Source organism: Zophobas morio, unplaced genomic scaffold (assembly GCF_036711695.1).
Source record: "Zophobas morio isolate AGI-343-1 ecotype UQ-CSIRO unplaced genomic scaffold, CSIRO_AGI_Zmor_V1 ptg000021l, whole genome shotgun sequence".
Taxonomy (NCBI): Eukaryota; Metazoa; Arthropoda; class Insecta; order Coleoptera; family Tenebrionidae; genus Zophobas; species Zophobas morio.
The window spans coordinates 20082103-20106299 of record NW_026972126.1 but is presented as its reverse complement, the minus strand read 5'-3'; the positions used below and the strand labels follow the sequence as shown (position 1 = coordinate 20106299).

Sequence of the window (24197 nt, the reverse complement as noted above, 5' to 3'; positions counted from 1 at the left end):
CAATAAGATTAGAAAAAAATACGCACTATAAAAATTAGTCAGACAAGATTACAATCGATACAAATAGTTTAATTAAATTATAATATTTCAACACAATTAAATAACACTCAAATTATGTCAATCCTAGATTTTTTCTGATGAAACTTGTATTAGTTTTCACTATAATATTTATTTAGACATTGACCAAAAAAATTTACGTGACGTAAACAACTACTTCTAGTATAAAAAGAGTCTAACGTCACGATTTTATCAAACTGAAGTGCTACAAGCTGAAGTACTACTCGTGCAACTATATAAAGACAAGTGTTCATCACACAGAAGTAGTACCCGAAAATGAACCCTACACTCCAAGTCGCCGTAATTTTGGCTTTGTCGTCCCTCAGTTGGGCCAAAGTCGACCACCTGTCTGACAAATTCATCGACGAAATCAACGCCAAGCAGACCACTTGGGTCGCCGGACGCAACTTCCCTGAAGATACCCCAGTGGAACAACTGAAACGTCTGGCTGGAACTTTCCGTCCACTAGGAAACAAAAAAGTACCAATCAAAATACACAAGGTGGTACCTGAGGACATTCCAGATACGTTCGATGGTCGTACCTACTGGTCCCAATGCGAGTCTTTGAAAAACATTAGAGACCAAGGAGCTTGTGGTAGCTGTTGGGTAAGAAAAAACCTTGCAGAAAGTCAAAAAAATTCATCTAATGAAATGTCTAGGCCTTCGCTGCTAGTGAAGCCATCACCGACAGAACCTGCATCGCCTCCAATGGTGCCATCAAATTCAAAGCCTCACCCGAAGAGCTCATAAGCTGCTGCGAAGACTGCGCTTCGTCAGGGTGCAGTGGAGGCTACATGGACCGGGCTTGGAACTACTGGGTCGAAAACGGACTCGTCTCTGGTGGAGACTACAACTCCAACGAAGTAAGTCACTATTTCCGCAAATCTAGTTCTTAAAATTGACTCCCAAACAGGGTTGCCAACCGTACCAAGCTGAAGCTTACCAAAATGGTGTAACCCCCTCTTGCACCAACACGTGTCTTAACACCAACTACGGTACTTCGTACAGCGCGGATAAGCACTATGGGAAATCTTGGTACCAACTTGCCAATGACGTTGGGCAAATTCAAACTGACATTATGCAAAATGGGCCTGTGGAGGTCTATCTGACTGTCTACAATGACTTCTACAGCTACAAGTCAGGTGTTTACGTGCACACGTCTGGGGATGAAGCTGGTGGCCATGCTGTCAAGATTATCGGCTGGGGTACCGAAAATGGTACTCCGTATTGGCTGATTGCCAACTCTTGGGGTAGTGGATGGGCTGACTTGGACGGGTTTTTCAAAATTTTGAGGGGCCAGAACCACTGCGATATTGAGTCGTGAGTAGTAACAGCGACCCATTAGTGTGACCTTGAAAAACCGCTAGGATTTGAGCGACCTTGAAAAAACCGCTAGGATTTGAGACCCGCTAGTAATTAAGGACCGCTAGTAATTAGAGTTAATTAATGCATAATTAATTATCGATTAAATTCGATTTTAATTATGGGAATATGTTTAATAAGTGTGTTTAGGCCTTAATTAGATTCGGGAATTAATTTATTAGAGGGTTTAATCATTATCGTGAATATTAAATGAGATTTAATCGATAATTAATTACCCTTAATTAGTAGCGGTCCTTAAGTATTCGAGGTATGGTAAATCCTAGCGGGTCTCAAATCCAAGCGGGTCGTAATTCTTCGCTGGTCCATTGCTGGTCAAAATGCTAGCGCTTTCACCTTCCGAAATCCTAGCGGTCATAAATGCCGATACTTCCCTCGCTCAAGGGTTATTCGGGGTGCGTGTAAATCCAAGCGGTGTAAAATACTAGCGGGTTTAAAAGACTAGCGCTTTCACTTCTTAAATGATTATTCGGAACACCTATAAAGGGGCACAAGCACGATACAATGGCAATTGCAATTTTGTATACTTTTTTAGAATGGGGAATTAATTATTAGAGGGTTTTAATCATTAGCGTGAATATTAAATGAGATTTAATCGATAATTAATTACCCTTAATTAGTAGCGGTCCTTAAGTATTCGAGGTGTGGTAAATCCTAGCGGGTCTCAAATCCAAGCGGGTCATAAATCTTCGCTGGTCCATTGCTGGTCTAAATGCTAGCGCTTTCACCTTCTGAAATCCTAGCGGTACGCGAACGCGGCGGGAGGGCGGGTGGCGGCGGGACGCGGGCGGCGGCGGGACATGGGCGGCGGCGACGGGACGCGGGCGGCGGCGGCGGGATCCGGGCGAACGGCACGAGGGCGGCGGCGGGCGATGGCGGCGGCGACGCGACACATACACAAGTTTTATTTATTTATTTTGAAGCTAAACAAGAATTTATTATTAGATATATTACTATATTTTTATTATGCAAAAGTTGAAAATGTGTTTGAAATGATTCTACCTCCTGTTACATAGCACCAGCTGGTTTTCGTATATATGTAGACTGTGACATGTACCGGTGGAGTAAATCTAAAGCGCTGTTACCAGATCTATGGGTTTGAAGAACGCCACCACACTGCAGGGTGGAAGCCTTGCTGAGGAGTTCGGCCGGATGTGTACAAACTTACTTTTGCCGCCCATCTATTATTTGGTAGGGTTTTATAACGAGAAAATGAACATTATTGGTATATATGTTAACTGGCAAACTTTTATTTATATCTCACATATTTCACTTGATTTTGGCATGCAACATTTTTTTTGTTGTATTAAGAAATACCTAGTTATTTAATTATGTTTGATACTAAAAAAATTTTTTAAATTTACAATACAGTTGGAATATGGTCATGCAATAGATTTTTGCAGCAAATGTAGATATTTTTATGTTTTGCGAAACATCATAATCTACTGGTATGAATTTTTAAATATTTTAAATGAATACTTATGTGACGATTCAATACACGTACATACAATGTATGACATTAACATCGGGAATTTTTTTTTTAACAATAACACAACAACACAATAAGGTTCTCAGTAATATTCGTTCAATCATTTATTTCTTTTTGTTTTAATTTTAAAACTACGAGCAAAATATTTCAGTGTTTTAAAGTCCCACTAAATATTTTGCAAATTCGATTTCTTTAAAGTTAGTAGGTACAACAAGAACATTTTAACGACAATGTACCCATTTATTTCTATTTGGAAACAAATTCATTTTAGGGCAAAATGATTAAATTTACATTTTAAAGTTTTTGACATATTGATGAGTAGGTGTTGCATTAAAATAATTACAACCTTTGTCGGACAGACAGATAAAGAAGAGTAGCCATGATAAATAGAAAACAAATTATTCATTTACTTGTATCTTATAAGTATTCGAGACAAATAACTTGATAACCACATAAACAAAACTGATGAGTAGTCAAATTCAAAATAATCTCTGAACTTTAGTGGAATACAATAGAGCCACAAAAAAATGTATATTACTATTTCCAGCGTAATCGTCAGGTAGCTAGTAATTATTTGTTTTCTTTAGCATTTTTAGATATGCATTTTTCTTTTATGTTCATCAACTATTTTAACTTAGCTATGTATCTAATAAGACAGATACATACAACTGCAATTTGTTGCTTTGCAATTTGTAACATTTTCTTTTACTGTATGCTTCATTTTATACATATATTTTACTTGATATTTAGAGAAAAATAACAACATTTTTGTTACAGGTTGTCTGATTCACATTCAACTTTCAAGAAAGAAATACATGTTTTATAAAAAACCAAATTAACAAAAACTGATTCTGCTATATAATAATAAGATTTGTTTGACCGTAATTTCAAAATTCATGGATATTTCGTGTTAAAAAAGAGCAATAAAAAAAAATTACAAATTTAAAAAACAATTAAATAATCTACATATAGACATTTGTAAACTATGTTTATTGCAATCATCAAGCAAATTTTTAATGAACTCTATATTACTTACTACATATTTTGTAGTAGAGAAAGTTTGTCTTTTTTATACAATTTGATTTAACGCGAGTATTAAAGGAAAGTTAACCAATACCAATATTTTGATTTTCGATCATTCGATGAATGAATGCAGTTAGGTCCGTCGCAGTGTGCGTGTATACATACTTGCAACATCCATAATATGTCCTTCGTCTCTGTTTACATCTTTCACTTCAAACATTTTTTACAGCGTTCGAAGTTCCGCTATGTTCGTTCACTAACGAATTTGGGGACAATTTTAATATATTATTTTGTTAGGGGCCCCTTAGACGTAAAAACAAGTTTGCTGTATTTGTATGTACCAACAAAATGGACATACAAAATAACTACAGCACTACATGTAGCAACAAATATGACTTAATAGTTTGAGTTAATTGTATGTGCTTAGATAAATCGTCCCTACACATAATAAAATGTTTGTATAAATTGTTCGTACAAACAGATTTTTTCAATCAAGTCAAAGTAATTTTATATACGAGTATGGTTGATCGTGATGTTATAGCTCAACATGGTTTCAGACTACATGTTACAATAAATCAGCATGTATGTTTGGACAAATCTGTTTGTGCATACGAAAAATTACGTCTAGTTTAGGATGTGCATCAAAAATTTGTGTTATTACTGCAGCAAACATATTTACAATTTACAAAAATGCAAATGTCTTTGTACACTTTTTTGTTAAATTCGTAATTTTTTTGTTTATTGATTTTTTTTTGAGACAAAAATTGAAATCTGTTTCATGAATTTTGGAATTTGAGGCTCAAAAATCTTATTATTATATCGTAATTTCCTTAGAGTCAAAAATAAAGAAGAAACCCTGTTGGTTCAAATTTTATAAAACCATGTACCGTTATTTTATGCTTATAGATATATCACATAAAATTAATAAAAAGAAATATGTGTGTCGAACGAAACTTCCAGTAAAACAAATGCATGCTTAAACAATTTTATAAGCAAACAAAAAGTACAGTTGTATGTATGACGATGCATTGCCAAGTTAAGATTAATATCTTTGAGATTAATGTCGAAAGCTGAATGATTATTTTAATTTTATTAAAAACTCTGTGTTTAGCGTCTGTTACGATTTCAAAATTTTCAAATTTCAGTTCTGAAGGAATTCTACAAACAACTTCAACTTGTACTAAGTTTTTTGTGTATGCATTTAGTACTCATACACCTCTGAATGCTAAATCATTACTTTCGATATCGAAGGCGAATACGTCAAAACGTTTTACGTGGTTTTAGAGTAGTGAGTGGTGTTTTCTATGATTTGGCGCATTTTTGGTCGGAGGTGGAAACTACCTAAACACAAGCACAAACACACGCAATAGTTCGACAAAATTTTCACCAGATGGTGCTGTTGTTTAATGCAATTTAAAGTCCCTAGATATATATCATAAAGTACCGCAATCATCCGCCGTTTTCTGGAAAAACTACCCACCAACTTTAAATTATTGCAATTATTTGAATGGTATCCAGTTTCAAAACAGTAAGAGTCCAACTTGAAATTGTGGTCTACACCAGTGCCAATTGTATTTTGTAGAATATGAAGTTGACTTCAAATGATATAAATTGTAATTCAGATTAATCAGTTCTATTTCAGAAAGCATCACCTGAAATCCAGATTAACTAATTCTATTTCAGAAACGTCATCGTCAGTTGAAATTCAGATTGCATCAAATTTAATTAATGTACCTAATTGTTAGACATTCACATTGTCATTGGAACATATTATAAGAAATGATTTCTATCATGTTTCAATGCGTAATTATTTTTGATTTGCATTTATTACAACTGTGAATTTATGAAAAAATGAATTGAATTAAAATAAATAGTGCGGCTTTGGTATTGGAGAATATGACGGTGCGACATTAAACATTATGCAGAAAGTATTTTTTTTTATATAATTATATTTTTTTCTCACCACTTTGTAAACAAAATAATCTTGTACCGATTGCACTATTGCGTTTACATCCTAATATACAACAACCGGACATTTTTATAAAGCAGATAACCAATTTTTTAATGAGATTTATTCATGAAACTACCTAACAACTAACTAACCACGTCAAATTCTTTAACGATATCTGAGATTTTGCAGAGCAGCTGACATATCGATGCCATTTTTGGGCAAAAATCATATCATCTCTTTTCAATACATTGGTACAGTGCTGTTCTTTATGTAGGTATCTAGGGCCTTTAATACAATTAATATACAGGCTGGTCCAAATGAAACGAAACAGACGGGACCGTGGGCGCTGTACATGATTATGTGAAAAATTTTCGAACAGATCGATTTTTGACTCAAGGGGAATACTGATATCAGCGGTATCATGTCCATTTTTGGTCATCGAAAGCATTGTCAGAAGTAAAAAAAAAACAACAACAAGGCAGCAACACTACACATCCTTTGCAATGCTGTATCTCGCGAACCAAGCAACAGCATTTAAAAATTCAAACGTTGTTAGAAAGGGAGTTAATAGAAAATTTTCACCAGATGGTGCTGTTGTTTAATGCAATTTAAAGTACCTAGATATATATTATAAAGTACCGCAATCATCCACCAGTTTTTTGTGTTTTTATGTAAATTAAGGTCTTGCGAACAACATCAATTGAAATTTTAGAAACTATGTATCAGTTGTTAAATATTGCAGCGTTTTTGGCGGAGTATTAAATAAATAAATAACTAAATATATGTATTTATTTATTTACAGGATACCTATTGATGCAGAACTTTGTGTCTCGATCAGTTGACAATGCAATTTCATGTCTGTAGTTTTGTTTATCTCGGAAAACATAATTTACTTCACATAATATAATAATATAATACATATTATAAAGCAATAAAAAAAAAACAACCTATTGACAATGAATTTTTTAAAAACAGCTGATGTGTGTTGCCGCATAAAAAGTAAAACAAAAGTAAAAACCAAGTTTTAGAAGATTTCATTTTAAAAACAAATCTAAACCAAATGCACTAAAATCATATCATATAAATTTTATATAGGATTTTATTGTTGCAGAAAGTTATACATTTTCCTCATAGTTTCCAATGCATTAAATATATTTACGTGTATCTTACAATTAGTCCAGTTGCTTACAACTTATGTTTGAAAAATTTTAAAATTGTGTTTAATATTATAAGACTTATTAGTAGGTTATACAAATAACATTTTACGGCATTCTCTCTTGAATCTATTAATTGATACACTAAAAAATTCTAGGTTCTTACAGTATTGGTTAGCAGGTAAAATCATACCGTTCACGGGAGAATGAAGGGCTTATTTCCTTCTATGATAACTGATAAGGTACAAAAACATATAAGGAGAGCGGACAATTCGAACGGGTACATTAAAATAAATCATTGATAATAAATCTGGCGTATCTACTAAACCATTTACTAATTTGAAGATAAACCACAATTTGTGATAAATTCTACGATTTGCTAAACTACTAATTGGTACATAACTAGCAACCAGATTAGTACTCTCTAAAATGTTTTATAAACCGAGTCCGAGACATTAAATATTTAAGAAAATTGTTTTACACAGCTTCAAAACGTTTGATGTGGGAAGAAAAAAAACGGTGACCAAATAAGAGTGTTGTATTCTAATAAGGATCTTACGAGAGAATTAAATAATAGGACTAAACACGTACATCACTGAAATCAGTAGACCACCTTTTGACACAACCTAACATTTTCCTGCCTTTAGAAATTATTGTATAATAGTGACAATGAAAACTTAACTTACCATCTAGTAAAACACCTAAATCATTCATTTCTTTGACTACAGACTGTCCAGTACCACATAAAATATAAGAACATGGAGATGAAGCAAATTTCCTGCTAAAACAAATAATACATTTACCTAAATTGAGTGACATATCATTAATTTTGCATCATTTTCAATTTTAATTATATCGGATTGTAGGATCGCAGTATCAGTAAGTGTGCGTATGCTCTTAAACAATTTTCTGTCATCTGCGTAGAGAAGCGTATCCGATGTAATATTCGAAGCAATATCGTTATGAAGATATTAAACAGAAGTGGACCAATGACTGAACCTTGCGGAACACCTGAAGTAACTAGATAGTCATTTGAATTGACTCCATCTAAACGTACACAATGATATCGGTCTAATAAATATGTTTTAAGCCATGGCGGAAGAGGATCACAAAGTCCGTACAAATGTAAGTTTTTTAAAAGTATAAAATGATTGACAGTGTCAAATGCCTTCCTGAAGTTTGTGTAAACAACATGAACATCTAAGTTATTTTCAAAGGCATCGAAAACATAATTAGCAAAAGTAAAAATATTAATTCAGGTTGATCGTTTTGAAAAAATCCATGCTGACATGGAGTCACCACTGTTTTAAATTTCTCAAAGATTTGAGAAGCTACAATGATTTCAAAATTTTTTGACGGAGTACACTGCAAACTTATAGGTCTATAGTTTTTTATTTGAACATTTAAACTTTAAATCCGTTTTAAAAATAAGAATTATAAATGCTGATTTACAGAGAGTCGGAAACTTGCCGGGATTAATAGATCGATTAGAGATTTACCGCATCTCTTAAACAAGATTGTGGGAGTCCATCAGGTCCTGAACAGTTTTTGTTTTCAAGGTTTTCTAGCGCACTGAAAACGAAGGAGCTCTCAATTACGATATTGAGAGGTTGATCCACAGGAAAGTTGATATAGTCAAAATTGATGTTCTTATTACTAGTAAATACTGAAAAAAATGTCTAGCAAAGCACTCTACGATTTTCTCAGCACCACACATTTCTCGTAAATGATATTTAGAGGTGACCGTAGGCGCTGTACTGGATTATGTGAAAAATGTTCGAATAGACCTATTTTTGACGTTACTTTTTCGTTCTTTTGTCTTCACCCAGGAACGAAGGGCGGCTATCAAGTCAAAAATCTTAAATGGTAATATAGGTCAAAAAGCATCTTGTTTGGAAGGCCTATTAACTCCCTTTCTAACAACGTTTGAATTTTTAAATGCTGTTGCTTGGTTCGCGAGATACAGCATTGCAAAGGATGTGTAGTGTTGCTGCCTTGTTGTTGTTTTTTTTTTACTTCTGACAATGCTTTCGATGACCAAAAATGGACATGATACCGCTGATATCAGTATTCCCCTTGAGTCAAAAATCGATCTGTTCGAAAATTTTTCACATAATCATGTACAGCGCCCACGGTCCCGTCTGTTTCGTTTCATTTGGACCAGCCTGTATATTAATTGTATTAAAGGCCCTAGATACCTACATAAAGAACAGCACTGTACCAATGTATTGAAAAGAGATGATATGATTTTTGCCCAAAAATGGCATCGATATGTCAGCTGCTCTGCAAAATCTCAGATATCGTTAAAGAATTTGACGTGGTTAGTTAGTTGTTAGGTAGTTTCATGAATAAATCTCATTAAAAAATTGGTTATCTGCTTTATAAAAATGTCCGGTTGTTGTATATTAGGATGTAAACGCAATAGTGCAATCGGTACAAGATTATTTTGTTTACAAAGTGGTGAGAAAAAAATATAATTATATAAAAAAAAATACTTTCTGCATAATGTTTAATGTCGCACCGTCATATTCTCCAATACCAAAGCCGCACTATTTATTTTAATTCAATTCATTTTTTCATAAATTCACAGTTGTAATAAATGCAAATCAAAAATAATTACGCATTGAAACATGATAGAAATCATTTCTTATAATATGTTCCAATGACAATGTGAATGTCTAACAATTAGGTACATTAATTAAATTTGATGCAATCTGAATTTCAACTGACGATGACGTTTCTGAAATAGAATTAGTTAATCTGGATTTCAGGTGATGCTTTCTGAAATAGAACTGATTAATCTGAATTACAATTTATATCATTTGAAGTCAACTTCATATTCTACAAAATACAATTGGCACTGGTGTAGACCACAATTTCAAGTTGGACTCTTACTGTTTTGAAACTGGATACCATTCAAATAATTGCAATAATTTAAAGTTGGTGGGTAGTTTTTCCAGAAAACGGCGGATGATTGCGGTACTTTATGATATATATCTAGGGACTTTAAATTGCATTAAACAACAGCACCATCTGGTGAAAATTTTGTCGAACTATTGCGTGTGTTTGTGCTTGTGTTTAGGTAGTTTCCACCTCCGACCAAAAATGCGCCAAATCATAGAAAACACCACTCACTACTCTAAAACCACGTAAAACGTTTTGACGTATTCGCCTTCGATATCGAAAGTAATGATTTAGCATTCAGAGGTGTATGAGTACTAAATGCATACACAAAAAACTTAGTACAAGTTGAAGTTGTTTGTAGAATTCCTTCAGAACTGAAATTTGAAAATTTTGAAATCGTAACAGACGCTAAACACAGAGTTTTTAATAAAATTAAAATAATCATTCAGCTTTCGACATTAATCTCAAAGATATTAATCTTAACTTGGCAATGCATCGTCATACATACAACTGTACTTTTTGTTTGCTTATAAAATTGTTTAAGCATGCATTTGTTTTACTGGAAGTTTCGTTCGACACACATATTTCTTTTTATTAATTTTATGTGATATATCTATAAGCATAAAATAACGGTACATGGTTTTATAAAATTTGAACCAACAGGGTTTCTTCTTTATTTTTGACTCTAAGGAAATTACGATATAATAATAAGATTTTTGAGCCTCAAATTCCAAAATTCATGAAACAGATTTCAATTTTTGTCTCAAAAAAAATCAATAAACAAAAAAATTACGAATTTAACAAAAAAGTGTACAAAGACATTTGCATTTTTGTAAATTGTAAATATGTTTGCTGCAGTAATAACACAAATTTTTGATGCACATCCTAAACTAGACGTAATTTTTCGTATGCACAAACAGATTTGTCCAAACATACATGCTGATTTATTGTAACATGTAGTCTGAAACCATGTTGAGCTATAACATCACGATCAACCATACTCGTATATAAAATTACTTTGACTTGATTGAAAAAATCTGTTTGTACGAACAATTTATACAAACATTTTATTATGTGTAGGGACGATTTATCTAAGCACATACAATTAACTCAAACTATTAAGTCATATTTGTTGCTACATGTAGTGCTGTAGTTATTTTGTATGTCCATTTTGTTGGTACATACAAATACAGCAAACTTGTTTTTACGTCTAAGGGGCCCCTAACAAAATAATATATTAAAATTGTCCCCAAATTCGTTAGTGAACGAACATAGCGGAACTTCGAACGCTGTAAAAAATGTTTGAAGTGAAAGATGTAAACAGAGACGAAGGACATATTATGGATGTTGCAAGTATGTATACACGCACACTGCGACGGACCTAACTGCATTCATTCATCGAATGATCGAAAATCAAAATATTGGTATTGGTTAACTTTCCTTTAATACTCGCGTTAAATCAAATTGTATAAAAAAGACAAACTTTCTCTACTACAAAATATGTAGTAAGTAATATAGAGTTCATTAAAAATTTGCTTGATGATTGCAATAAACATAGTTTACAAATGTCTATATGTAGATTATTTAATTGTTTTTTAAATTTGTAATTTTTTTTTATTGCTCTTTTTTAACACGAAATATCCATGAATTTTGAAATTACGGTCAAACAAATCTTATTATTATATAGCAGAATCAGTTTTTGTTAATTTGGTTTTTTATAAAACATGTATTTCTTTCTTGAAAGTTGAATGTGAATCAGACAATCTGTAACAAAAATGTTGTTATTTTTCTCTAAATATCAAGTAAAATATATGTATAAAATGAAGCATACAGTAAAAGAAAATGTTACAAATTGCAAAGCAACAAATTGCAGTTGTATGTATCTGTCTTATTAGATACATAGCTAAGTTAAAATAGTTGATGAACATAAAAGAAAAATGCATATCTAAAAATGCTAAAGAAAACAAATAATTACTAGCTACCTGACGATTACGCTGGAAATAGTAATATACATTTTTTTGTGGCTCTATTGTATTCCACTAAAGTTCAGAGATTATTTTGAATTTGACTACTCATCAGTTTTGTTTATGTGGTTATCAAGTTATTTGTCTCGAATACTTATAAGATACAAGTAAATGAATAATTTGTTTTCTATTTATCATGGCTACTCTTCTTTATCTGTCTGTCCGACAAAGGTTGTAATTATTTTAATGCAACACCTACTCATCAATATGTCAAAAACTTTAAAATGTAAATTTAATCATTTTGCCCTAAAATGAATTTGTTTCCAAATAGAAATAAATGGGTACATTGTCGTTAAAATGTTCTTGTTGTACCTACTAACTTTAAAGAAATCGAATTTGCAAAATATTTAGTGGGACTTTAAAACACTGAAATATTTTGCTCGTAGTTTTAAAATTAAAACAAAAAGAAATAAATGATTGAACGAATATTACTGAGAACCTTATTGTGTTGTTGTGTTATTGTTAAAAAAAAAATTCCCGATGTTAATGTCATACATTGTATGTACGTGTATTGAATCGTCACATAAGTATTCATTTAAAATATTTAAAAATTCATACCAGTAGATTATGATGTTTCGCAAAACATAAAAATATCTACATTTGCTGCAAAAATCTATTGCATGACCATATTCCAACTGTATTGTAAATTTAAAAAATTTTTTTAGTATCAAACATAATTAAATAACTAGGTATTTCTTAATACAACAAAAAAAATGTTGCATGCCAAAATCAAGTGAAATATGTGAGATATAAATAAAAGTTTGCCAGTTAACATATATACCAATAATGTTCATTTTCTCGTTATAAAACCCTACCAAATAATAGATGGGCGGCAAAAGTAAGTTTGTACACATCCGGCCGAACTCCTCAGCAAGGCTTCCACCCTGCAGTGTGGTGGCGTTCTTCAAACCCATAGATCTGGTAACAGCGCTTTAGATTTACTCCACCGGTACATGTCACAGTCTACATATATACGAAAACCAGCTGGTGCTATGTAACAGGAGGTAGAATCATTTCAAACACATTTTCAACTTTTGCATAATAAAAATATAGTAATATATCTAATAATAAATTCTTGTTTAGCTTCAAAATAAATAAATAAAACTTGTGTATGTGTCGCGTCGCCGCCGCCATCGCCCGCCGCCGCCCTCGTGCCGTTCGCCCGGATCCCGCCGCCGCCGCCCGCGTCCCGTCGCCGCCGCCCATGTCCCGCCGCCGCCCGCGTCCCGCCGCCACCCGCCCTCCCGCCGCGTTCGCGTACCGCTAGGATTTCAGAAGGTGAAAGCGCTAGCATTTAGACCAGCAATGGACCAGCGAAGATTTATGACCCGCTTGGATTTGAGACCCGCTAGGATTTACCACACCTCGAATACTTAAGGACCGCTACTAATTAAGGGTAATTAATTATCGATTAAATCTCATTTAATATTCACGCTAATGATTAAAACCCTCTAATAATTAATTCCCCATTCTAAAAAAGTATACAAAATTGCAATTGCCATTGTATCGTGCTTGTGCCCCTTTATAGGTGTTCCGAATAATCATTTAAGAAGTGAAAGCGCTAGTCTTTTAAACCCGCTAGTATTTTACACCGCTTGGATTTACACGCACCCCGAATAACCCTTGAGCGAGGGAAGTATCGGCATTTATGACCGCTAGGATTTCGGAAGGTGAAAGCGCTAGCATTTTGACCAGCAATGGACCAGCGAAGAATTACGACCCGCTTGGATTTGAGACCCGCTAGGATTTACCATACCTCGAATACTTAAGGACCGCTACTAATTAAGGGTAATTAATTATCGATTAAATCTCATTTAATATTCACGATAATGATTAAACCCTCTAATAAATTAATTCCCGAATCTAATTAAGGCCTAAACACACTTATTAAACATATTCCCATAATTAAAATCGAATTTAATCGATAATTAATTATGCATTAATTAACTCTAATTACTAGCGGTCCTTAATTACTAGCGGGTCTCAAATCCTAGCGGTTTTTTCAAGGTCGCTCAAATCCTAGCGGTTTTTCAAGGTCACACTAATGGGTCGCTGTTACTACTGTCGTGGGTGTATGGAGGTTCGGCCTAGTACTTTATTGTAAGAAATTTAAGACCATTAAAGTGTTAAAAACATTACAACCTGTTTTCTTTACTCTCTTTTGTTCGTGTTTAGTAAAATATATAGGTTATTTCGACAGAACTTTCCTCGCCCCTGAAGCGACCCACCAAATTGTGCTTGTTTGAAAAATCATAAAAAAATTTTGGGATTTTTGTTCTCTGATAACCTCTATAAAGTAAAAACCAGTGATTTGCAATTTTTTGAGCTGTTAAGTTTAAATTTTTCAGTTTTTTTTTCAATTTTCCAACTTTTGACTTTTCAATTTTTAGATTTTGCAATTTTTCGTAACGGTTTTTTATTTTCTTTATTTTTTAAATGAATCGACTTTTCAATGGTTCCATTTTATAATTTTTTGTTTTTTTAATTTGAATCTTTTCATTTTCTCGTTTCTTCAATTTTTCCCTTTGCGATTTTTCAATTTTTCATTCATTTTCGTCACCTTTTAGATTTTGCAGTTTTTCGGTTTAAAATTTCTCGAGTTTTAAATTTTTTATTTTTCAGTTTTTCGATTTTTTCTTCAAATTTTCGATTTTCAATATTTCGTTTCGGTTTATTATGTTTTTGTTTTCAATTTTTCGGCTTTTCAATTTCTGATCTCATAATTTTTCTTTTTTTCAATGTGATATTTTTCAACTTTTGGAATTTTCAGTTTTTCATTTCTTCAAATTTCAGTTTGCAATTTTTCTATTTTTCATTTTAAATATGTAATTATGATAATAATAATCATCTCACTTTTCAATTTTACGCTTTCAGAATTTTTCCATTTTTCAGTTACTGGATTTTTTAAAACTTATTAGACTATTCGACTTTTCAATTTTTCATTTCTATTTACCATCTGCAACTTTTCGTTTCAGTTCTTTATTTTCTGAAATTTTTCAATTTTTTGTTTTTCAAAGTTCTGATTTTATAATTTTTCATTTTGAATGTGAAATTTTTCAATTTTTAGATTTTTCAATTTTTCGTTTCTCCAATTTTTATTTTTTTTAAATTTTCATTTTAATGTAATAATAACCAAAAAGTTAAAAAACTGTGTCTTTGTTCAATTTAAAAATTTTAGACTTTTTCCATTTTTCAGTTATTGGATTTTAAAACTTGTTCGATTATTCCCTTTCAATTTCTCATTTCTATTTTTGATCTGCTACTTTTCGTTTTTCAATGTTCTGATTTTATCATTTTTCTGTTTGCAATGTCAAATTTTCCAATTTTTCAATTTTTCTTATTCTCAACTTTTTATTTTTTTTTAGTTTTCATCATTTTAATGTAAAAATAACTAAAAATAAAAAAAAACTTTTTCTTCTTCGATATAACAATTTTATAATTTTTCTGATTAATAGACTTTCAATTTTTCACTTCTATTTTCGATCTGCAACTTTTCGTTTTTCAATCTTCTGATTTTATCATTTTTCTGTTTGCAATGTCAAATTTTCCAATTTTTGAATTTTTCAATTTTTCTTATTCTCAATTTTTGATTTTTTTAGTTTTCATCATTTTAATGTAAAAATAACTAAAAATTAAAAAAAAAATTTTTTCTTCTTCGATATAACAATTTTACAATTTTTCTGTTTAATAGACTTTCAATTTTTCGATTTTTAATTTTTCAGTTCCTTTTCAGAATTTTTGGGTTTTCATCAGTTTTTTCAATTTTTAAGTTCCTCGATTTTCAATGTTTCAATTTTTAGTTTTTCGATTTTTCAACAAAGATGAAAAAATTGCAAAATTGTAAAACCGTAAAATTGAAAAAACGAAGAAGTATAAAATGAAAAATTTGAAAAATCTAAAAATTGGAAATCAAAACATGGAAAACTGAATATAAGAAAAATTCAAAAATCGAAAGATTAAAACTTTCAAATCGAAAAAGATTGCGATTACATTGTGTACATTCTATTTATATTACAAAATAATAAGATTGGCAGAAAAATACGTACTATGAAAGATTAATCTGACAAGATTACGATCGAAACAAATACTTCAATTAAATTAAAATATTTCAACACATTTTAAAAACACTCAAATTATGTCAATCCCAGATTTTCTCTGATGAAACCTGCTTTTCACTGCAATATTTATATATTTTGATGATGAAACCGATTATTTTTAAAATCTAAAAATTGGAAAATCAGATAATTGTAAAATCGAAAAAAAACACAAAATTTAAAAATCCATAAACTGCGAAATTATCACATTGAAAAAACAAAAACTTGATAAAATGAAACTGAAAATTGTGAAAAATTACAAATCAACAAACTGGAAAGTCGAAACAATGAAATTCGGGTAATTGAAAAATCAAATTTGAACAACTCAAAAAACGAGGAATTATAAAATTGAAAATTGAAAAATTGGAAGGATACTTTCAAAAACGGAAAATTGTATGTAGATAATGAAGCTTGAAGAATTTTAATGGAAACCTTGAAAATAAAAATTAGAAAACTGAAAAATTGTAAAATTAAAAAATTGAAAAATTGCTTAATTGTAAGCTCGCAAGATTTATTAAACTGTAAAAAGGAAAAATTAATAAATTAGTAAATTAAAAAATCCAACAATTGAAAAATGCAAAATCGAAACTTTGAAAAATTTGATAAGTGAAACATCAAAAATTGAATAATTGAAAGGACGAAAAATTTTAAAAACGAAGAATCATAAAATTGAAAATTGATTAATTAAATACGAATAATTGACAAATTCTAAAATTGTAGAAATGGAAAATTGAAAAATCAAAAAAGTTTAAAATCGAAAAATCAAAATCAAAAACTTGAAAAAGTTTAACTGAAATTTGAACAATTAGAAATTAAAAAATTGAAAATTTGTAAAATTACAAAACTGAAAAATTAGTGAATGCAAAATCGAAAATTTTTAAATCGTAAAAATTGCAATTGTTAAATTTTTTAAATTTCAATTTCTTCAAATTTCGATTTGCAATTTTTCTAGTTTTCATTTTAATGTAATAAGTAGAATTAAAAAAAATCTTTTTCAGTTTAAGGATTTTAGAATTTTTCCAGTTTTCGGTTACTGGATTTTAACATTTTTCATTTAATCGCCTTTCACTTTTTCGGGTTTTAATTTTTCGATCTTCCAATGTTACAGTTTTTCGACTTCACAATTTTTCGATTTTAGAATTTTTGAGTTTTCCAATTTTTTCGATTCAATTCATTTTTTGTTCTTTCCAGCTTTTGGATTCATCAGTTTTTTCAACTTTTAAGTTCCTCGATTTTCAATGTTTCAATTTTTAGTTTTTCGATTTTTCAACATTTCGAATCAAAAAGATGGAAAAATTGCTAAATTGTAAAACTGTAAAATTGAAAAATCGACAATAAAAAACGAAGAAGTATAAAATGAAAAATTTGAAAAATCTAAAAATTGGAAATCAAGAACAAGAAAAACTGAAGATAAGAAAAATTCAAAATCGAAAGATTAAAACTTTAAAATCGAAAAAAATTGCGAATACATTATGTACATTCTATTTATACTACAAAGCAATCAGAAAAAAATACGTACTATGAAAGATTAGTCTGACAAGATTACAATCGAAACAAATACTTCAATTAAATTAAAATATTTCAACCAATTTTAAAAACACTCAAATTATGTCAATCCCAGATTTTCTCTGATGCAACTCGGTTTTCATTGCAATATTTATGATGATAAAACCGAAAATTGAAAAATTAATTCCTTAAAAATTGGAAAATCAGATAATTGTAAAATCGAAAAAAAACCACAAAATTTAAAAATTCATAAACTGAGAAATCGGAAAACTCAAGAATAAAAAACTGAAAAATCGACAAATTTTAAAATCGAAAAATTGAAGAGTCGAAAAATGAAAAATCGTAAAACTGAAACACTGGAAAATTGAGAAACTGAAAAATGAAAACTCGAGAAATCGAAAATTTGAATAATCGAGACATTGAAGAACCGAAAAATTGAAAAATCCTAAAATTGAAATATTGAAAAGTTGAACTGAAGTCGAAAAATTGAAAATCCAGAAACTGAAAAATCCAAAAACTGAAATATGGAAAAATTCCGAAATCGTGGGACGAAAAATTAAGAATTCGACAAGCCGAAATATCAAAAACTTGAAAAAATGCAAACGAAAATTTTGGAAAATTACAAATCAACAAACTGGAAAGTCAAAACAATGAAATTAGAGTAACTGAAAAATCAAAAATTGAGTAACTGAGAAAACAAAGAATTATAAAAATGAAAATTGAAAAATTAAAATACTATTTTAAAATGGAAAAATTGGAAGGATACTTTCCAAAACGGAAAATTGTATGTGAATCATGAAGCTTGAGGAATTTTAATGGAAACCTTGAAAATAAAAATTAGAAAATTGAAAAATTGTAAAATAAAAAATTGAAAAATTGCTTAATTATAAGCTCGCAAGATTTATTAAACTGTAAAAAGGAAAAATTAATAAATTAGTAAATTAAAAAATCCAATAATTGAAAAATAAAAAATCGAAACATGAAAAAATTCGGGAATTCCAAAACCGAAAAATTGAAAAATCGAGAAATTGGAAAATCTGATAAGTGAAACATCAAAAATTGAATAACTGAAAAGACGAAAAATTTTAAAAACGAAGGATCATAAAATTGAAAATTGAGAAATTGATTAATTAAAAACGAATAATTGACAAATTCCGAAAATTGTAGAAATGGAAAATTGAAAAATCAAAAAAGTGTAAAATCGAATGTAAAAATATTAAATCTAAAAATCAAAAACTTGAAAAATTTTAACTGAAATCTGAACATTAAAACATTGCAAATTTGTAAAATTACAAAACTGAAAAATTAGTTGAATGTAAAGTCGAAAAATTTTTAAATTGTAAAATTGCAATTGTTAAATTTTTTAAATTTCAGTTTCTTCAAATTTTCATTTGGAATTTTTCTAGTTTTCATTTTAATGTAATGACTAAGAGTTCAATTTTTCGATTTCAGAATTTTTGGATTTTCAAATTTTTCGATTGAATTCGTTTTTTCTTCTTTCCAATTTTTCGATTCATCAGTTTTTTCAATTTTTAAGTTCCTCGATTATAAGGTTTTCAATGTTTCAATTTTTTAACATTTCGATTTAAAAAGATGGAAACATTGTAAAATTGAAAAATCGACAACGAAAAAACGAAGAAGTATAAAATGAAAAATTTGAAAAATCTAAAAACTGGAAATCAAAACATGAAAAACTGAATAAAAGAAAAATTCAAAAATCGAAAGATCAAAACTTAAACATCGAAAAAGATTGCGATTAGATTGTGTACAATATATTTATATTACAAAACAACAAGATTGGCAAAAAATACGTACTATAAAAGATTAGTCTGACAAGATTACAATCGAAACAAATACTTCAATTAAATTAAAAAATTTCAACACGTTTTAAAAACACTCAAATTATGTCAATCTTAGATTTCCTCTGATGAAACTTGCTTTTGACTGCAATATTTAGATATTTTTTCAATGTGAAATTTTTCAGTTTTTGAATTTTTCAATTTTTCTATTATCAACTCTTCAATTTGTCAATTTTAGATTTTTCAAATTTTCGATTTTCCACGTTTTCATTTTAATGTAATGATTACAAAAAAATGGACAAAACGAAATAATGATATTCGGATAATTGAAAAATTAATTCTGGAAAACTGGAAAATCAGATAATTGTAAAATCGAAAAACTACAAAATTTAAAAATTCAAAAACTGCGAAATTATACAATGGAAAAATCAAAAACTTGATAAATTGAAAATGAAAATTTTGAAAAAATACAAATCAACAAACTGGAAAGTCGAAACAATGAATTGAAAAATCAAACTGAATAACTGAAAAAAAGAAGAATTATAAAATTGAAAATTGAAAAATTAAAATACTAGTTTAAAATGGAAAATTTGGAAAATTGGATGGATACCTTTAAAAACGGAAAATTGTATGTAAACAATGACGCTGAAAAATAAAAAACTTGAAGAATTGTAATGGAAATTTTGAAATTTAAAAATCAGAAAACTGAAAAATTGTAAAATTACAAAATTGGTTAATTGTAAACTCGCAAGATTCATTAAACTGTAAAAACGAAAAACTGCAAAATTATTAACTAAAAAATGGAACAATTGAAAAATGAAAAATCGAAACATTGAAAAATTCAGGAATTCCAAAATCGAAAAATTGAAAAATCGAGAATTTGGAAAATTTTAACTGAAATTTGACATTAAAAAATTGCAAATTTGTAAAATTACAAAACTGAAAAATTAGTTGAATGTAAAATTGTAAAATTTTTAAATTGAAAAAATTGTTAATTTTTTTTAATTTCAGTTTCTTCAAATTTTCATTTACAATTTTTCTAGTTTTCGTTTTAATATAATAACTAAGAATTAAAAAAAATCTTTTTCAGTATACGGATTTTAGAATTTTTTCAGTTATTGGATTTTAACACTTTTCATTTAATTTAATTTTCGACTTCACAATTTTATTTTTCGATTTTAGAATGTTTGGGTTTTCCAATTTTTTCAATTCAATTCATTTTTTTTTCTTTCCAATTTTTCGATTCATTAGTTTTTCCAATTTGTAAGTTTCTCGATTTTCCACTTTTTCAATTTTGCAATTTTTCGTTTTTTTCAATTTTTTCTTAACTTTCGAAAAATTTGAACTTGCAAAAATAAATCGAAAAATTGAATAATGGAAAGAGCAAAAAATCCAGAGATCGAAAAAAGGAAATGTCGAGAAATTAAAGGATCAAAATATGGAAAAATTTCAAAACTGACATATTAAAAAATATAAAATCTAACAAAAATTGTAACATCTCAAAATTGAAACTTCGAAAAATTGAGAAATTGAAAAATTGGACAATTGAAGAATCAAAAAGCTGAGAAGCCCAAAACTGAAATATCGAAAAATTGAGAAATCGAAAGTTGAAAAATGGAGAAATATAAAAATCAAGAAGTTTAAAAATTGAACAATAGAAAAATGAAAATAGGCCAAATTCGATAAATTTAAAAATTGGAAAATTCAAAAATCGCGAAACTGACACGTCAAAAATCGAAACATCGAAATCTGGATAAATGTAGGAAAGCAAAAATTGAAAAATCAAAAAATTTAAACACCGAAAAATTGAAAAATCGCAAAACCAAACATTTTAGAATTCGAAAAAAAATTTTTAAAACGAGAAGTCGAACAATCGAAAGATCGAGAAGTCAATAAAATATTATTTTTCAGTTATTGGATTTTAAAACTTATTCGATTATTCGACATTTCAATTTTTCGGTTCTTCAATTTTTAATTTGTATTTACGATCTGCAACTTTTCATTTACGTTCTTTCTTTTCTTACTTTTTTGCAATTTTTCGGTCTTTCAATGTTCTGATTTTATTTAATTTTTAAACTTTTCAATTTTTCGTTTTCTCAGTTTTCATTTTAATGTAATAAAAACTAAAAATTAAAAAAAAAACTTTCTTTTTTGATTTAACAATTTTAGAATTTTTCCATTTAATCGACTTTCAATTTTTCGATTTTTAAGATTTTTGGGTTTTCCAATTTTTCGATTCGTCAATTTTTTTAATTTTTAAGTTCCCCGATTATAAGGTTTTCAATGTTTCAATTTTTCGTTTCGTCAGTCCTTCGATTTTCAATTTTTGGATTTTCAACTTTTTCGGTTTTGCAATTTTTGGTTTTTTCTGAATTTTTAGTTTTTCGATTTTTCAACATTTCGAATTATACTAAGTTGAAAAAATAACTGAAAAAACGAAGAATTATAAAATTGAAAATTGAAAAATTGGAAGGATACTTTCAAAAACGGAAAATTGTATGTAGATAACGAAGCTTGAAGAATGTTAATGGAAATCTTGAAAATAAAAATTAGAAAATTGTAAAATTGTAAAATTAAAAAATTCAAAATTTGCTTAATTGTAAGCTCGCAAGATTTATTAAACTGTAAAAAGGAAAAATTAATAAATTAGTAAATTAAAAAATCCAACAATTGAAAAATGAAAAATCGAAACATTGAAAAATTCTGGAATTCCAAAACCGAAAAATTGAAAAATCGAGAATTTGGAAAATTTGATAAGTGAAACATCAAAAATTGAATAATTGAAAGGACGAAAGATTTTAAAAACGAAGAATCATAAAATTGAAAATTGAGAAATTGATTAATTAAATAATACGAATAATTGACAAATTCGAAAAATCAAAAACTTGAAAATGTTAACTGAAATTTGAACAATTACATTAAAAAATTGAAAATTTGTAAAATTACGAAACTTGCAATTGTTAAATTTTTTAAATTTCAGTTTCTTCAAATTTTGATTTGCAATTTTTCTAGTTTCCATTTTAATGTAATAACTAAGAATTAAAAAAAAATTTTCAGTTTTCGGTTACTAGATTTTAACACTTTTCATTTAATCGGCTTTCGCTTTCTCGATTTTTAATTTTTCATTTCCTCGATTTTTAATTTTTCGATCTTCGAATGTTCCAGTTTTTCGACTTCACAATTTTTCTATTTTAGAATTTTTGAGTTTTCCAATTTTTTCAATTAAATTCATTTTTTCTTCTTTCCAACTTTTGGATTCATCAGTTTTTTGAACTTTTAAGTTCCCCGATTTTCAATGTTTCAGTTTTTAGTTTTTCAATTTTGCAACATTTCGAATTAAAAAGATGGAAAAATTGCAAAATTGTAAAACTGTAAAATTGAAAAATCGACAACGAAAAAACGACGAAGTATAAAATGAAAAATTTGAAAAATCTAAAAATTGGAAACAAGAACAAGAAAAACTGAAGATAAGAAAAATTCAAAATCGAAAGATTAAAACTTTAAAATCGAAAAAGATTGCAAATACATGTGTACATTCTATTTATATCACAAAACAATAAAAAAAAAATACGTACTATGAAAGATTAGTCTGACAAGATTACAATCGAAACAAATACTTTAATTAAATTAAAATATTTCAACACATTTTAAAAGCACTCAAATTATGTCAATCCCAGATTTTCTCTGATGAAACTTGCTTTCCACTGCAATATTTATACATTTTGATGATGAAACCGAAAATTGAAAAATTAATTCCTTAAAAATTGCGCAAATATAATCCTGAAAATCACATTATTTTGAAAATATAAAAATTGAAAAATCTGATAATTGTAAAATCGAAAAAAACTACAAAATTTAAAAATTGCGAAATTATCAAATTGAAAAATTAAAAACTTGAAAAAATGAAAAATTTTGAAAAATTACAAATCAACAAACTGGAAAGTCGAAACAATGAAATTAGGGTAATTGAAAAATCAAAAATTGAATAACTGAAAAAACGAATAATTGACAAATTCGAAAATTGTAGAAATGGAAAATTGAAAAATCAAAAAAGTGTAAAAACGAAAAATTGTAAAAATATTAAATCGAAAAATCAAAAACTTGAAAAATTTTAACCGAAGTTTGACATTAATAAATTGCAAATTTGTAAAATTAAAAAACTGAAAAATTAGTTGAATGTAAAATCGAAAAATTTTTAAATTGTAAAAATTGCAATTCTTAAATTTTTTAAATTTCAGTTTCTTCAAATTTTCATTTGCAATTTTTCTAGTTTTCATTTTAATGTAATGACTAAGAATTAAAAAAAAAATTTTTCAGTTTAAGGATTTTAGAATTTTTCCAGTTTTCGGTTATTGGATTTTAACACTTTTCATTTAATTTAATTTTCGACTTCACAATTTTGTTTTTCGATTTTAGAATTTTTTGGTTTTTGCAATTTTTTCAATTCAATTCGTTTTTTTTCTTTCCAATTTTTCGATTCATTAGTTTTTCCAATTTGTAAATTTCTCGATTTTCCACTTTTTCAATTTCGCAATTTTTCGTTTTTACCAATTTTGCGATTTTTTTTTCTAATTTTTTAGTTTTTCAATTTATAATTTTTCGATTATTTAACATTTTGAATCGAAAAGATGGAAAAATTGTAAAATTGAAAAGTCAAAAATGAAAGAACGAAGACGTATAAAATGAAAAATTTGGGAAATCTAAAATTGGAATTCAAAAACATGAAAAATAGAAGATAAGCAAAATTGACAAACTTAAAAATCACTAGAAAATCGAGGAATTTGACAAATCAAGGATTGAAAAATTGAATAAACGA

General features: G+C 28.8%; 3 protein-coding genes across 7 annotated transcripts in view; 2 read left to right on the top strand and 1 right to left on the bottom strand.

The window, feature by feature from the left end:
• The window catches only part of LOC135132453 (protein yippee-like 2), a 235654-nt gene that overhangs the window by 106690 nt on the left and 104767 nt on the right, over positions 1-24197 (bottom strand). The window lies entirely within an intron of this gene.
• LOC135132644 (cathepsin B-like) overlaps positions 1-24197 on the top strand; it is a 39389-nt gene that overhangs the window by 6358 nt on the left and 8834 nt on the right. The gene's annotated exons all lie outside the window — the stretch shown is intronic.
• On the top strand, positions 272-14113 carry LOC135132892 (cathepsin B-like). The gene is made up of 4 exons (XM_064061106.1): positions 272-663; positions 717-920; positions 971-1380; positions 14052-14113. The coding sequence occupies exons 1-4, from the start codon at positions 334-336 to the stop codon at positions 14071-14073; spliced, it is 966 nt and encodes a 321-aa protein (XP_063917176.1). The 5' UTR covers positions 272-333; the 3' UTR covers positions 14074-14113.

Coding starts and splice junctions, on each gene's coding strand:
- LOC135132892 (XM_064061106.1), top strand. CDS start 334: ATGAACCCTACACTCCAAGTCGCCGTAATTTTGGCTTTGTCGTCCCTC. Junction 664..716: donor GAGCTTGTGGTAGCTGTTGG/GTAAGAAAAAAC, acceptor TGAAATGTCTAG/GCCTTCGCTGCTAGTGAAGC. Junction 1,381..14,051: donor CACTGCGATATTGAGTCGTG/AGTAGTAACAGC, acceptor ACTACTGTCGTG/GGTGTATGGAGGTTCGGCCT.